General features: G+C 41.3%; 1 protein-coding gene across 3 annotated transcripts in view; it reads right to left on the bottom strand.

Moving 5' to 3' along the window:
- Positions 1-4974: 4974 nt before the first annotated feature.
- Positions 4975-16053, bottom strand: part of GRM3 (glutamate metabotropic receptor 3) — a 101479-nt gene continuing 90400 nt past the window's right edge. For all 3 annotated transcript variants that reach the window (XM_066318772.1, XM_066318770.1, XM_066318771.1), the window contains 3 exons: positions 14601-15667; positions 10876-11050; positions 4975-5521 (listed from right to left, as the gene is read on the bottom strand). In XM_066318772.1, the coding sequence (XP_066174869.1) occupies positions 5448-5521; positions 10876-11050; positions 14601-15667 (1316 nt within the window). In that variant the 3' untranslated portion in view covers positions 4975-5447. The remainder of the gene's footprint in view (positions 5522-10875; positions 11051-14600; positions 15668-16053) is intronic.

The raw sequence follows: 16053 nt of genomic DNA, 5'->3' as shown, positions 1-16053 counted from the left end.
GTCCTTCCAGATGCAGTAGTACCTGTAAAATCAAGGTATTATAATCAGATAGCAGCAGGTGTCACCATTGAGGGGAGAGTGGTTGTTGACTCTTCTCTAGCAGTGACCAACACAATGCTTCAATGTAGTTGTAGAAGCAGCTTCAATTAATGCTGGCACTCCAGTGGGGATGACATTTCCTCCTCAGTGAGGAGTGCTGCTGGTTGATCCAATCATGAAGCATAGAGGACTTAAATAGCTACTAAATAATATTCCACTTCTCTGGGAAGCATAGTCCAGTCCCTCACCACCCTCGCAGTATTTTCTCCTAGCATGTAATCTGAATATCCCCTGTTTTGGTTTAAAACCATTCCCTCTTGTTCTATTACTATCTGCCCATATAAAAAGTAACTTTTTTAGAAGCTCCCCCTTAGGTACAAGAAGACTGCAATGACATGTCCCCAGAGCCTTCTCTTCTCAGTGAGAACCTCAAGAGGACTCTAGTGAAGTTCTGCTTGTCTTTGGTGGTGTTCTCTCTTAGTCTTTCCCCTTGTGTGCTACATTCACTGAATCCCTTGTTTTTATTTCTTGTTGAAGACTTCTGAACTTTGCTGCTTTGATAAGATGTAAGGGGAGAAGAAGAGAAATAAAAGGAAGTCAGGCTCATCCTAGAATATGCAGCGTGACATGCACAGTGACACCCCCAGTCCCCTGGCTGGGTGTGCCACTCTGAAGTCATGCAGCAGGAAGGAGAGACACACAAGAATAGAGCTGATCATAGGCTGCCATTGTAGTTTGGTTGTTCCTCTGGATCTGTAGAGTAGGAGCTCATCAGGAGGAATTCTCTAAGGTCTGTGTTCTGTGAGGATGCTGCTGTAACAGCACCTAAAAGCCACAGGAGGGTTTTGTGGTGTGTATTTGCTACCCCATCCTCTTCCTCTTGCAAAACCAGCCCAGCCTGGTCCTGGCCTTTTCTTATTGCAGCAATAAAGCTCAGTTTTGCCTGTGTTTGTGTTGTTGAGAAGCTTTGAGGTGGCTCTGGATAAACAGCTCCTGCCCTTTGTCTTGCAGACTGCAGGCATTAATGAGTAGGCAATGGCACCATGGACATCAGACTGTATTTGGTGATGAGTTAAGGGTTTGTTTTGGTCTCCTTACTCTAATTGTAGTAACAGGGTGAAAGATCGCAGTGGAAATCTCCTTAGACAGAGATGAAATTTCTGGATGTGGTCAGGATATTTTGGACATCTTTTTCCTGATTTCTGGAATTTTTTCCATACTGGGAGGACATAATATATTTTAAATAGCTTTTGATTTTTAAATTTGAAAAGGCAGCTCATTTTTAAATTTGTTTGGCTATGAGTGAAACCAGCTGTGTTCAATTAATTAAGGAAAAGCAATCACTTGAAGAAAAAATAAAATATTTTGGTTTTCTACAGTAAATTTTGGCCTTGCTTTCAAAATTCATTAAACATTTAAAAACCAAACAACTCTTCTAGAAAAACCAAGCCACCAAAAAACACACCCAAACCCATGAACAAAGACAAAAAACTCACAAACTTTATTTGATTGGCCTGCAGTAAACTTTTTGAGTCTTATTTTACTACTCTGCTAATAAATAAAAAAAGTGATCAGTTTTTCACAAACCTTTCTGCAGTTGTGATTTTTATCAGAGAGCTGAAATATTTGGAACTTGGGACTTCTGAATAAAAACCTAAAGTTTTCTTCAGCCTCCAGTTAGGCATTGTAGATGCCGGGTTAAGCCTTGCTCTCATCCACAGCATTTCCTCTGATTTCAGCGTTTTAGTCCTGAGTGTGCAGGGCTCAGACTGGTGTGGTGACTCTCAAGGCTCACAGTCAGGGTGCTTGGAAGGAGCTGTGACAGGACCCCCTCTGCTTTGAGGTGAATTGCTCAAATTTTTAAATATGATGGGAGCAATAGACTAGAAAAGGTTTGTACTCTAAACACAAGTTTTACATAAATGGGTCCAAAAACTATAAACTGTTAAAAATAGAGAAACTAAAATATTGATGTGAGACAACAGCAAAGAAAAAGAAATTAAAATTCCCTTTCTTTAAAGGTTTTCATGCCAGTATGGTGTGGAAAGCCTCTGCTTTGTCATTTTCCTTTTCTGTCCTGCTGTGTTTTGAAACTGGATTACTTCATCAGGCAGTACCAAGCAATCTGCATCTGTGGACATCCAATGGAAAATAGTGAAAGGCTTTCAAGACAAAGCCAAATAAAGTACAAGAATGTCAGGAACATTCAGTGGGGATGGAAATCCAGAGCTCTGTATGTTTTCGTTATTGGGTTTTTTTTGTATGGAAACCCCACATGAAAGTGGCTTCCAAAGCAACTAAGTATTCACCGCAGGTGTTCAGACACAGACACTGGGTCATTTTCTCAATAGTGCTATCAAAATGAATGAAAACTCCAGCACAGTGAGATCCTCACCTGCTATAAATTAGCTTCAGTAAAGTCAATTTAGATTCTGGGGCTGGAATTCATCTGACACAATGCCTTAATTTTTAGTGCAAACTCTGTGATCTGAGCAAGCTGTGCTCGCCTTTATTTGGAGAGTTTCCTCCCTGCCTGAAGTGTCTGCCCGAGATAAGCGAGGGGAATTATGTGTACTTCCTTCCACTGAGTACAAAGGGAGAGGGGTTGACCATCTCAGAGGTAGCTGTTTACTTTGTCCTTGTACACAGTGAGTGTTAGATGAGGTACATTTGACTCTGATTGTGACTTTCCATAAAAATTGAGAAGAAACTGTCATCAGCCTAGGCATTTTTAAGAGCTCCATAAAGATGAGACGTCAGAATTATGGTCAGATAGTCTAACCTTTTGTCACACTGTGATCAGCCTCTTAGACCACAAAAGAGCATACCAAAATCAAATGAATGTAGCTGCCCAACGTGAAGTGCTTTAAGAGGTCTTGATTTGAAAAGGAAGGCTCCCAGCCTGTCAAAACTTGACCCTGTGCCGTGCATCAAGGTGGGAAACAAGCCTGAAACATCAGGCATGGCAGAGGTTTGGAGATGAAGGATCTGAATGCAGAGCTCTGCGTGTAGGGTGGGCTGATCTATGGCTATTCTGGGGAAAGTCACAGGGATTCCTGTTCTGGACAGATCCACGATGAAGAGGCTTAAATGGCTGCCTCTGTCATGGAGGTGTTGACATCAAGAGGTCTTTGCTGGTGGACATGGGGATGTTTAGAAAATACAAGCATCCATCTATTGTAGAGGCATCCATGGACGGCAGGGACAAGGAACTCTGCAGACCTGAGATATTCTAGAAACATGGTTTTATTGCAAGGCTCATGGGTAAAGAGGGCTGCTTTCAGCCACCAGCCTCGGCTGAAGGGAAGCCCCAAAGAGAGAGGGAGAGAGACAGGGGGTATGAGGTGAGGGAGGTAAAAAAGCTACGAGGGGTAAGAGAGGTAAGAAGAGTGCCGGGGTCAGGGCTGTAGGAGAGAGGGAGGTAGAAGAGGCAGAGGGAGAGAAGCGGGCAAGAGAGAGGGGAAAAGAGGAGCAATGACCTTGTTCCAACACATTATATCTCCTTTTGTGTTGAATATTCTAATTTACAGTGACCAACCAGCGCAAGATACAAAACCTACAAACTTTGCATGCAACCTATAAGAACTGCTAAATTACCATATCATCCTATATTCTAAACTCTAAAGACTACTCTTCTTGTCTATTTTTTCCTTGATGCCTTGGCAGGGTGGAGACCGGGCTGCATTCTTGGGTCCTTTTGTTTTCTGTCCTTCAACCTATCTCCAGTTAATCACCGTCTTCCTGCCTGCCATGCCTACATCTCAGAGTTGATTTTCATTTCTGTTTCACTCACAGATTTTATATCTCCAGTATTTCTTACCAGACAGTCATATCCATAAGCCCTTCCTGTCCCATCTTTCCCAACAATCTATGAGTAGGAATTTTAAGAACCTGCATCTTTAATTTTTGCATTCCAAATGACAGCTGCTTCCTTTTGCCGGTTCAGCCCTAAAGGACTTGCAGCTTTCCAGAAATGTGTGAAAACATCTGCAAGTGCAGGAGAATTGGGCTCCAGAGAACATGTACATCCCACACTATGTACCTGTAGTGTCTGACTTTCAAGCCTCACTAGTGTTGCCTTTGAAGTCGATGAGAATTTTGCTATTGACCTCAGCTGGAATGAGATCAATGGGAACAAGCCCTTAGGTAAATATGCTCAGGCACATTAATCAAAGGTGTGTTTGTTTCCTTAATGACTTTTTGGACCTGGCAGAAGAGAGGATTTCAGATTGTTTCAATAGAGTGAGGGCAGCTCTAAGAGTGCAGTTTCAAAAGCTAGACTTTTAAGGTATTTTGCAATTGTCTAAGTAGGTGGTATGTGTGTCTTGAAGCATTTGGTTGGAACACAAAGGTCACCCCAGAGACATGTAAATGTCTCCTGCATTTCTCTTTTTTGACATTCTGGTCTCTGTGGTGCTCCAATTACCTTTTACAGCACTGTTGATGCAGACAAGTTGAACCAGCTTTGTTTGGGCTGGAGATATTAAATGGTCTTAGCTAGTTTTCTGACAGATTTTCTTCCAATCTAATCTAAATTCTTTTTGTTTTTATATGCTACCAACCCATTGTATGCATGACAGAATTTAGTTGTGCCAAATGAGTGAACCAGGAGTAAAAAAATGTTTGCTATCTCATTAATAGGAAATTAGACATTTTCATGTTTGAAAATTACCCTATATTTTAATAACAGAAGGAGAAATTGAGATGCTTTAATGATGTTGGAGTTTTTTTTTAGGAAGAGGAAATTTCTATGTGACCTTGAAAAAGCATTAACCATAAGCAAATGTATTGTGATAGGGTTTTTATAACACAGCACCAACCAACACACAAATACCTGTGTACACACACTCCAGATTTTTTATCCTTTTTACCTAACCTCCTCTCTAGAAAAATGTAATGACCTTGAGAGAGTAAGAAACAAAAATGAAACCATGCTGAAAAACTTTTATCTTTTTATTACTGGTGCCTTTACATTAATACTGCTGTGTTGTGCTGAGAAAACCAATCTGTTACACGTAAGGTAACTGTAATATACAACATAGAAATGCAGTCTAAGTTAATTACAACAAGGAGCTACAAAAAAAATCCGTAGGAAAGAAGTCACCTAACATTGCAACTGTGCTTGCAACAATCACTCCCTTACTGCAGGACTATGCACATTGTGAACCATGGTTATTTACACGTCCCTTACAACCGTTAACAACAGAAGGGCTAAAATCAGTCTAAAAAGTTCCAGAACGTCACTATATACTGTACAATCCTCAAAAATAATTTATTACACTGTTTCTAAAAAAAGGTACTAATTTTGCTTGGACGTCTTTTGTTTTCTGGTGTTCTCTGGAGTGCACAACATGTGCAAAATTTCGCCTAACAGTCTAAAAACTCAAGAACTGAACCACGAGCCACAATCACAGAGACGAAGTGGTGGAGTCCAGAACTTCCCTCCCATTGCACACGGTTGGCACGTACATACTGGCAGATGCTGGAAGAGAAAGAGAGGGGAAAATCAACTGACTTCAGGACAGCAAAAAAGGGGCAACACACAGGATTAGAATTTGTGTTGGTCTGGACCATCTCACCCCATTTAACCAAGGTGCTTAATGAAAAGCCTCTGCCTGTGTCAGCAGCAGAGCTGAGGGAGGTGCTGCTTGCACCTCTACATGGCAACTCAGACCTCAGGCTGAAGCATCTTCTGAAGAAACCTGATTTCACTTTGCACCCCACTGGGAGCACAGAGGGCGATTACACTTCTCCCAGAAGCATCGGAATAAATTACTTTTTTTTTTTTTTTTTTTAATTGATTCTGTGCCACTGGGTCTCACTTCATAGCACTTTGCATGGTAGTGTGAATTAATACGGCTATAATGGTGCTAAAATAGCTCACTAGAAAAAACCTTTGGATTTTTTGTGTTTTATTGGCAAGAAATGCTAAGGTCTGATCCTTTGAGCTTTCACATAATTGAAGCGGACATTAGTCAAGAAAATATATGTAGTTTTAAATCCGGGAGATAATCTACCATATTAGAATTTTGTGTCAATCACCTTTTAATTAATAAAAATAGGAATTATAAGAACATATTGGGTGAAGAAATTTTTTAATAACTGAATTTAAAAGCAAGATTATGTCTCACCTAATCCTGGAATAATTTCTGCCTATAATACACTTCACTTTTAGGAGCTCTGGATCAGGATTCAGCATGCATCCAGAGGTAAGGACCAGATTCTGATAAACTTGTTTACCTGGTATAACATTTTATACATCAGTTTTTCACTGCTTCAGGGGTATTAGGTGACAACTGAAATAGCAATCTGCTTCCAAATGCATTTTTATCTTAAGTGGAGAATATATTACCCTATTCTCTTTAAGTCTTGTGGATTTGAATTTAAAAGCAAACTGTCTTGTCCGTCTTTGTTAAAATTATCCATTGGCCATCGGGAATGTGTTTTCAGATACTCTGTGACATCTCTGCTCAGGGCGCCATGAAGCTGCTTTTTGAAAGATACATTAGGTTAATGGTAAAAGTGACCCAGAGAAATGTGACGCCTTCATCAAAGAAAACACACGGCAAGCAATGACTTAGTAAACTCAATCATCCAGTGTAAAAAGCAATTTATGCAGCTGACAAGGGCATGCTCAATCTTCCACATCTGGTGCTGGCTGCACTCTCAGTTGCATACTGGTTCTGTACAGATGCTCAGTATAGTTTTTAGAAAAAATTATTCTTTCTTCAAATCAGCTGGTATTTTTCATTCTTTCCTTGACTGAATAAATATTTCATGGAAAACAGAATTGCTTTAACAAAAGAAATCTAGAGGCATCTACTGAACTAACCTACTACTCAGAAAGCAGGATATTTTCCTGAAACAGGAGACCCAAGAACAAGCCCCTCTTCTGGATTAGGTCGATGGAATTTGATCTTTCACAACATGGATGTGTGTCATGAGCCATAGGTGTGGAGTAACAGTTGTATGTAAAAGATCACAGGGCATCATGTCTGTGATTTGTAAAAATTAATTTGCATTTTGTATTCTGGTTTTGTCTTCTGTTTTTAACTGAGTATAACGTGGCAGCACAATGACCTAATTTTTTATTGTGGTTTGTTTTTTTTTTTTTTTTTTCTACTTCTTGTTAGGGAATAGAAAAATCAGTTCTGCTCAGGAAACCTGATTCAAATCCTTGTTCTACTGCAGTATGGCTACAGGCAAAAACATTTTGTTTCCATGAACATCAGTCACTTAACCAGAATTTTTTTAGCTTCAGGCTTTTTTTTTTGAAGTCCAACACACTGACAAGCATGAATAGCTCAAATACTATGGTAACTGGGTCAGGAGGATATCAAAATTGGATAGAAATATATGGTGGTAGGCGAGAAATGAGTGGCCTTGCCTTTTAAGTTTCCAGGCTTCCTGCACAGCATGCACCTCTCTTCTAGTGCTGGGATGCAGTTATTAACTCTGCTGGGTGGAGCAAAGTGTTCACACCGAGCATCCAGCTCTCCTGAGACAGAACAAAAGACCTTGCTTTTTATTACAGACCTCAACAGTGTTAATCACTGGCCCTGCAGGGTTCTGAGCTACACTCCGTGTCCTATGGCAGCCGCCAAAGGGTTGCCTGGAATACTGCTGGATATGCAAGAGACACTTCACCTTCATTTTGTGTTGAGACCAAGGATAAAAGTGTGACATCAGCAGAAGTTGTGATTTGGCTCAGGTTCATGCTTTTGATCTCCCTCTTCCTGGCTGTCCCTCATTTTGCTTAGATAATCCAAGGGAAAGAACCAGAGGTACAATGCAAGAGGCCAGCACTGCCACGGTGACCTTGCAGCTTTGCCTGCGCAGCCAAGAACAGGCAGATCTGAATTTGCTGTCAGTGTGCCACTTAGAATCATAAAGTCATAGAATTCCTGTCTTGAAAGGGACCCACAAGGGTCATTGAGTCCAGTTCCTGGCTGTGCACAGGGGAGCCCCAAGAATCCCACCATGTGCCTGAGAGCATTGTCTCCTCTACTCATGCTCACAGCTGGACAACTGTGAGTTAATCTCAGTTATGTCAGGGCTATATGTTTGCAGATACATATATATATTTGGAGCCAGGCCTGGGAAAATCAATCCAGAGGGAAAAAAAATTGTCAGTGTGGCTCTGAACAGTAGGTTCACTTCTCCTGACCCCTGTGCAGGTAACATGGAGGAGCTCAGCTCTTTGTGCAGATCTCCTGTGGATGTTACTTGGATAAATGACTGTGTAAAAGCTTAGTCTGAATTATAAAAGTGCTTATGAATTCAGGAAGGTGAGTTCTCCATGAAGTTTTGTGGGTGCTAAAGTCCATGAAAGAGGAAAACAGGGGAACATCCCAGCTGGGGAGACACTGCTGGGCCAGCAGAATTTATGCAGCATGCTGCCAAACGGGAACTTTCACAACCAAAACTATGTGTACAAATATGTGCATTTCAAAACATGTTGTATACCTACGCACACTTTTACCCTGCCTCTATTTGGCTTAAATCTATATTCTTTTTTTAGTCCAGACTTCAGCTATCAAAATGATCAAAGCTAGACACTTACACTTAGACTACCCAAAAGCATCATGAGTGTCACCTTTTCTCAGTGTTTGACCAGTTTTCATGGCTCAGGAAGCTGTGTTAAACACTGTCTGTGTGTCACTTGCTGTTCAAGAGCCACTATGCTCATGGCATTCATGATCAAAGGAATGAAGAAGTGGTGTCAGCCCTGAGATACAATGGAGATGGAAATCCGTGGAGATAGTAAAAATACTGACCTCTAGAGCTCTGATAATGTATAAAAAACTATCTTTTCAAAGTTACTAGAATGCCCTAAAGCGAATTCTGATGAGTTTGATATTAAGAAGTTTCTGAATGATGAAAATGCCATCGAGACCAAAATAAAAACAAGCTGACAGCCCCAGGAGTGATAAGTGGAATATTTTAGACAAAGATTAGAACCAATTTGGATGGCAACCTTTTTGGAGTTTTATAAATGACTAGTCAGTTAAGAAAAATAATGGAAATTTATTTAAAATAATTTACAAATTAATGGGAGGGAATAAGGGCAGATTTTTCATCTTGAAAATATTGTCACTGTGATAGACAGTGTTATTTTCCCAAATAATTGTCCTAGATGGAAACTGTAGGGCTGTTTCCTTTGAGTGTGATGGACCTTTTAGCCCTACTTCTGTGTCTTTCCATGGTTTCCATTAAAAGCCCAACAAGGTGAGCAGCCCTGATTCAATTAGGTGTAAGCAGTAAAAGTAAATAACTGCAACAACCTTTTGAAACAATGAAGTTGTAAGAGATTGTAAGTCTGGATTTTGATGCTTTTCTTAATGTCCTCAAGCTGTTTGCAAGCCTGAAAATGCAGGTTTTAGTATGAAGATGTGCACTGAGGATGTTTCTCAGCTGCATGCAGGCTTACACACATATGTGTTATCCAGCCATTAAAATAAAAATACCAAATTCCAAAATGCAATCCAGAATCCAGTACAAAGTATTTATGAATCAAAATTATTTGAGACTAAGCTCATTCCATAGCATGAGGGCATTAAAAAACTTGGAAAGACCACTTACACAAAATTGATAATACATGAAAAGAATCTCATGGGACTTGCCATTTCACCAAGGGACCACACTTCTAAGAGTTTTTGGGATTGGTCTTTTAGGAGTGTTCAGCACTTCAGGCACACAGTGCCATTTCATTAAATTTTCCAAAACAGCAAGGAGTGTTTGCTCTCTGGTGTCAGGACAGGATGCAGTCCTGACTGATGACACTGGGGACTTATAAAGTCACATGGCTGATCTCTTGTTAGGGGCCCTGGGTATTCTTGCAGATGTGTTTTGGGATGGGAGAGCCAGGGATGGCTGGGATCCCTTCACTTCCTAATCCCTGCTCATGTGATGCACAGCAGGGTGCCCAGTTACTTCCACTCTCTGTCTGAAATCTGAAGGACTAAAGTTTTGCAACAATTTTGAAACTTAAGTGACACTCAAAAACCTCAGGCTAGGTTTTTGTGAACTTGCTGGAAAAGCCTTGTTCTGTGTTCCTCCCTTTCCTCTTTTTCTATTAGATTTCCAGGGTGGACATGTTGTCCAGAGAGTTCTGTGAATGGGGTGCTGTGTTCTCCCATATTTGATGAGTTAAGTAAGTTAAGCTAGACAGAAAAAAACCCCAAACAAATATACAAGTGACCTATTTTTTTCTGTAATCCATAAAACTCTCTGAGCAGCTCACCCAGAAAAGGAGTGACAGCCTCAAAACAAAATCACAGCTGTGAACCTGCTTGTGATGAAGAGAGTGAAGATGAAGGAAAGAAGGGAATCAGAGCAAATGAGTTGTCCTTGCAACAGAACACTGATTGCTTCTCCAGGCTGTGGCACTGACAAAGGCTATTGATCATGGTCTGCATACAGATGCAGTTTATGGCATCCCTTGGATGCATTTTCTGCAGACTTGGAGCCTTTCCTTATAATGCAGGTGATGAGCCATTGAGAGCACGCTGCGCTGTGGCCCAGATCCTGTCAGCTTGCTGCTCTGACAGGAATACTCCAAGGCAATCTGCTCCTGTCACACTGCCAGAGTGACAGTGGGACCCAGGCTCTGCTTGGTGTGTGCAGCAGGCTGCAGTCAGTGCCCGCCAAAAAACTTTCTGCTGACTTCAGTGAGCTTCAGAGCAAGCTCTGAGCTGACTCCTATGTGAGAGGGATGAGGTTCCCTCTCCGGACACAACAGAAATGGTGCTTTCACAGGGTTAAATAGTTCAGCCCACCTTGTCTTCATAGGAACTCACCCCGACCCCACAGCAAGGTGTCAGCCTTGTTACTTACACTGGGAGTAAGTGGTCCCGGTCCCACTGACGCTGAACCTGTTGAGGTGGAGTCTGTGAGTGACCACGTTCTTCTGGGGCTGGAAAAGGATGATGTGCACCTTGGGTGCAAACAAGCAGCCCAGCACAACAAAGCCACTGAGACTCACAGAGATGCACATGGTGGTGGTTTGCACCTAGGAGAGAGTGGGCACAAAGCACTGTGTATCAGTATGGAAAGCTCTGAAATGTGAAATATTAGAAACATTAGTATATAACAGCACGAACCATAGTACTGGGGGTTTGCACTGGTGCAGGCTGGTATGAACCTCTGTTGCATCCTTCTCATCCACAATCCCAGTATCATGGGAATGAGGTGCTGGTGGTACCCTGTGTCTCTGCATGTCAGGGAGAGATTGACTGTGCTCTCACTCATTTTAGTACAGAAAGATCTGCTGTCTTTCTCTCCTACCCCTTAATCTCTAACCTGATGAGAGAACCCTCTGTAATGCTCTGTCATTTAGTGTCTGAGCAATATTGGCTGCAGTGGGAGCCAGCTCACACACAGTGTACATATGTGGGTTTACATCAGGTGTCTTATGCAAAGCACTAAACTGAAAACCAGTTTAGTCTCTAACTCCAGTCCTAATCAGGGAACGTGAGTAAGCCCTTGCAGAAATATAAGTGTGATTTGGAGTACAGATAATATCTGGTGACTGTTTTCAGACTGGGTCTGAAAGGTGCCCTGATTTTGAGACACCAGTTTTTGGGCTCAGAAATGAATTGTTTGTAAGGCTTCAGGATTTTAGAATAGTTGCCCTGGGGCATTTGTTAGCATAGCTTTGCTGGCACTGTCTATCTTTTACCCTTTTTATTCAATAGTATAACTTGGTGCCAGTTTACTGGCTCATTTTCAGTTTATATTCTTTTCTTCCAAGCAGATTCCTTAATTAAGATGTTGAATTAAACTGCTTTAAACTCTATTGCTTCATTTGAATGATTATACATCTACGGCTCATTTTTCCTTAGTTATATTCCTGCAGTTCTTTGAGATTAACCTTCTTCCATGGGAATGCTTCTCATATCTCCTTGTCAGAAATAATTGGTGCAAATTGGAAAACAGAGTAGGGAATGGACATTGTTGCTTTACATATATACTGAGCATAACTGGTGTTTTGGCATCAATGAGGATAATTAATGTGATCATTTAATAATCAGTCTTTGCACAACGTGGATGTTGCAAGCACCATGAAATGTGCTCAGCTTTCACAGGGTGAGTGAACATGGAAGATCCAACAGAACCTGCATGAGAAAGGAGCACCTCAGCTTCACATTCTCCTTCACCTCTCTGCGTATTGTCCACAAACCTGTGCTGTCAGGTCAGGTGGATATTGAGCTGAGTGCTGTATGGGTAAGGCAAGACAGGAGTTTTCTTATAAAACAAAAATAAATGAAGCTACCTTTATTTTAATTAGTTTCAAGTTATGTTTTTTTTACTATCAGAGCTCACTTCCCCCACCCTGCTTTTCCTAGGGTTTGTGCTGCCTGGAGCAGCTCAGCTGTGCTGGCATAATTATACACTCAATCAATTAAATGATTTGGGTTAAAAATAGCTCCATCCCACAGGGTTCCTTTTAATCCAGGTCACTCCAGTGGTTCAGTGTGTAACCTGGTCTCACAGACTGGAGTGTTGTGCTGGCAGAGGGGAGGAATTCCCACTAGACCACGTGTTCTGCTGAGGCACATGGAGAGCAGGGAGATGATTAGGTTCAGCCAGCACAGCTTCACCAAGGGCTATGGATGTCATTAATCTGGAATTCTGTAAAGCCTTTGATAGGTGCCCCCCAGTGCCATTCTCTCTAAACTGGAGAGATGTGAATTTGATGGGTGGGCTGTTAGATGAATAAGAAACTGGTTGGATGGTAACATCCAGAGCACAATGGTTTATAAACCTGATGGGCATCAGTGACAAAGTGGTGTCCTCCAGGTGTCCGTATTTGGACCAGTGTTATGCAATATCATCATAAATTACATAGATGAAGGGATCAAGTGTATCCTCAGCAAATTTGCAGATAACTCCAGGCTGAGTGGGGCTGTTGTTAAGGCTGTTTATAGGTGGGTGATTCTACCAGACTAGGGCTACACCAGGATGGCACAAGTTGATTCAGAGCCAACATGTGACACTGCATGGAAACTAAATATGGGCTTTTCAGAGGAACCATAGAAGTGTAGACTTGTCATGGAAGTATCAAAAAGGAGGTTAAAAGCATTTTCTGCTGATTTTGTAGTACTTGAGTTGGTTTATTTGGAACCTTGTATATAAATTCAGTGCCTACAAGTGGTTTTGAAAACTCCACTCACGGGATAAGGCTGTTAAATTCTGCTTGAACAATCAAGTCATGCTCCTCTTGGCCATTACTGTCTGTACTGCCCACTCATGTGACTGTCTGCACTGATATTTCCCTCCTCCTGTGTCTGTCTTCCTGATTGCTTTGGGTGTCCTGAGCTGTTCCCTAGTGCCTTCCTTAAACTTTTCCTTCATTAGCTTCAATCCATTACTTGCTGTTCTAACTTCTCTTGAGACTGAAAAATCCCTTCCTCTCATTTTGTTGCCTTGAAATTATTTATGGTCTGTGATCACGTCTCCCTGGGTTTACTCTTGTCTAGACTAAATATATTTAGCTCTTTTACTGTCACTCTGCATGTCTCACTGCGTCATTTGTTACTTATCCTTGTTTTCTAGAGCTTTTCAGTACATTTCCTAGGCTGAGTAAAATAGTACTGAATATATTGTTCCAGAGTGACCACACCAAAACTATGTTAAGTGACATTATTAGCTCCACAGTTTTATATGCTATTTAATGTACCCACTATTGGCAATAACACCCCCTTAAGGTAATCTACCTTTCTTCTGGGCAGAAAGTTGAACTAATTCTCTGCAAACTGCTGCAAGGGCCAACTCCCACAGTCACTTCTCACATCGTAATAACTGTGAGATTTCCAGTGGAGCAGATCTGTGTCTTTTTTCTGAGACAATTTCCTTCTGTTAAAAAATATGATTTTATTGAACTTGAAGCTTTACAACACTATCTGACAATTTAAGCAGTTTAATGTTTCTAAAGTTCGCTGGTGAAGGCTGACCAATACTTGCTACTCAGTGAGGTATGTGTTTTATAAAGTGCAGAAAGGCTAAAAAGTTCAGTATTTAAGTAGAAGATTTGTTGAAATTTTTAACAACCCTGTTTCAAAGGAAATTTTGAAATTCTATCCTTATATTTTTTATTTGGAAGGAAATATCATGTTTTAATATCAGATTCTTTTGCAGAAGAAGATGGGTTAGTACAGATTTTATTTTAAGCTCAATTTCTCCCAAATAACACATTATGACTAATTTTAGGTCACGATCTACTGAGTTTTTCTGTTTGGACTGTGACTTCAGATAGTGATGAACCAAAATGAATACTTAATCCATATGTTATGCCTCTATTGCAATCAGTATTAATCCTTTCCAGCTCTGACTGCAAATGCTCTTTTTGAAATGAGCATTTTCACCTTTCTTAGCCACAATCTGGTAACATTGAAAAAGAACTTGTTTGCAAGGCCCCCAGGGCACAAAAGGAAAAAAAAAAAAAAAAAAAAAAAAAAAAAAAAAAAAAAAAAAAAAAAAAAAGAGCCTTTAGTGATTGCTGACATGGTCCTCTAAAAGTGTTGCATATGATTTATGGAAACAGATGTCCAAAGACTTACTCTGTAGTCACTGGATGTCACATAAAATATAGGGAGGAAGGCCAGCCAAATGATGCATGTTGTGTACATCGTGAAACCGATAAACTTGGCTTCGTTGAAGTTCTCTGGACATTTCCTGGTTTTGAAGGCATAGACAGTGCATAAAACCACGAGGATGACATCGTATGTCAAGGACATTAACATACTGGAATCTTTGACGTTGCATTTCAGGATGACCGTCTCTCTCTTCTCAGGAAGCGTATACCGCCTGGTGCCCGGCGCCTCCAGGATGAGCCACACGGACACCACCACCACCTGCACCAGAATGAGACTCAGGCAGATGAACACCTGGGAGCTGGGGCTGATGAACTTGGGCCTCTGAGCACCATTCTTTACACCATCAAATATCCTGGCGATGCAGTTCGTTTTTGTCAGGAGGGCCGAGTAGCAGACGGCGAAGGAACTCCCCAGCCCCAAACGGCGGAGGGTGCAGATGGCTGGGGAAGGCTTGGCTATGAAGAAGAAAGTCATGCTGTAAGACAGGAAGACCCCAAAGAGCAATATGTAGCACAGTTCACGGCCAGAGGCTTTGACCAGGGGTGTGTTGTTGTGCTTGATGAACACTCCGATGACCATGAAAGTACAAATAAAGCCCAAGCATGCGATGGTAACAGGACCTATTGCCCAAGCATCTTCCCACTTGATGTAGTCTTCTGGTAGGTCATAGCAGCCAGTCAGGTCTGCTGTGGGCCATTTTCCAGGCCCACAGTCTGCACAAGTGAATTCATCAGCCAGGTACTCATAGGTTTCACAAGGAATACAAATCCAACAGCAGACATCTCCTGGCTGCATATTCTTCATCTCATTAGGAGCGCAGGGGTCACTGCACTGGGAGACAGGGATAGAGCTCCTGGACCAGTGGATTGAGTCCACCTCCAGTGACAAAGTTTCTGCCCACTGACCAACCTTCACGTAGGAGTACCTGTCTCCAGTGAACTGGAAATTGAACACATTGTATCGTCCTATCCCATCTCCATAGGCATCAAATTTGACCATACTGTCTGCATCATTGGGAGGGTTGAATGGAGCTGTGGGAATAAAGAAAAAAAGAAAGAGAGAAATGTTATTACCAAAGCTACATATGATATTGTTTTTTCATCCATTTTCAAGTGCAGGCACCTGACAGCTTATAGAATACAATTCAGTTGTCAACAGGTATGTCAAGAGGTTTGTGTCTGTCTCAGTTTTGAACTTAGAGGAAGTGCTCAGATAATGGAACTCTATTTCACTTTATAAATCTAAGATGACCAATGCCCTTACTTTATTTTGTCTTGGGTACAAATTAGTTCTCTCCTCTAATTATTTCTCCCAGTATGCAGCACTGCTGTCTCTCACATTTTCTCTTGAAAGAAAGAGGTTTGGTTCTGAGTCTCAGCATTTTTTGGTGAAACTTGGCTGCCATGATATAAGAAAA

This window comes from Sylvia atricapilla, chromosome 5 (assembly GCF_009819655.1).
Source record: "Sylvia atricapilla isolate bSylAtr1 chromosome 5, bSylAtr1.pri, whole genome shotgun sequence".
NCBI classification, from domain to species: Eukaryota; Metazoa; Chordata; class Aves; order Passeriformes; family Sylviidae; genus Sylvia; species Sylvia atricapilla.
Note: the sequence above shows the minus strand (reverse complement) of the source record. Positions and strands in the feature narration are given on the sequence as shown.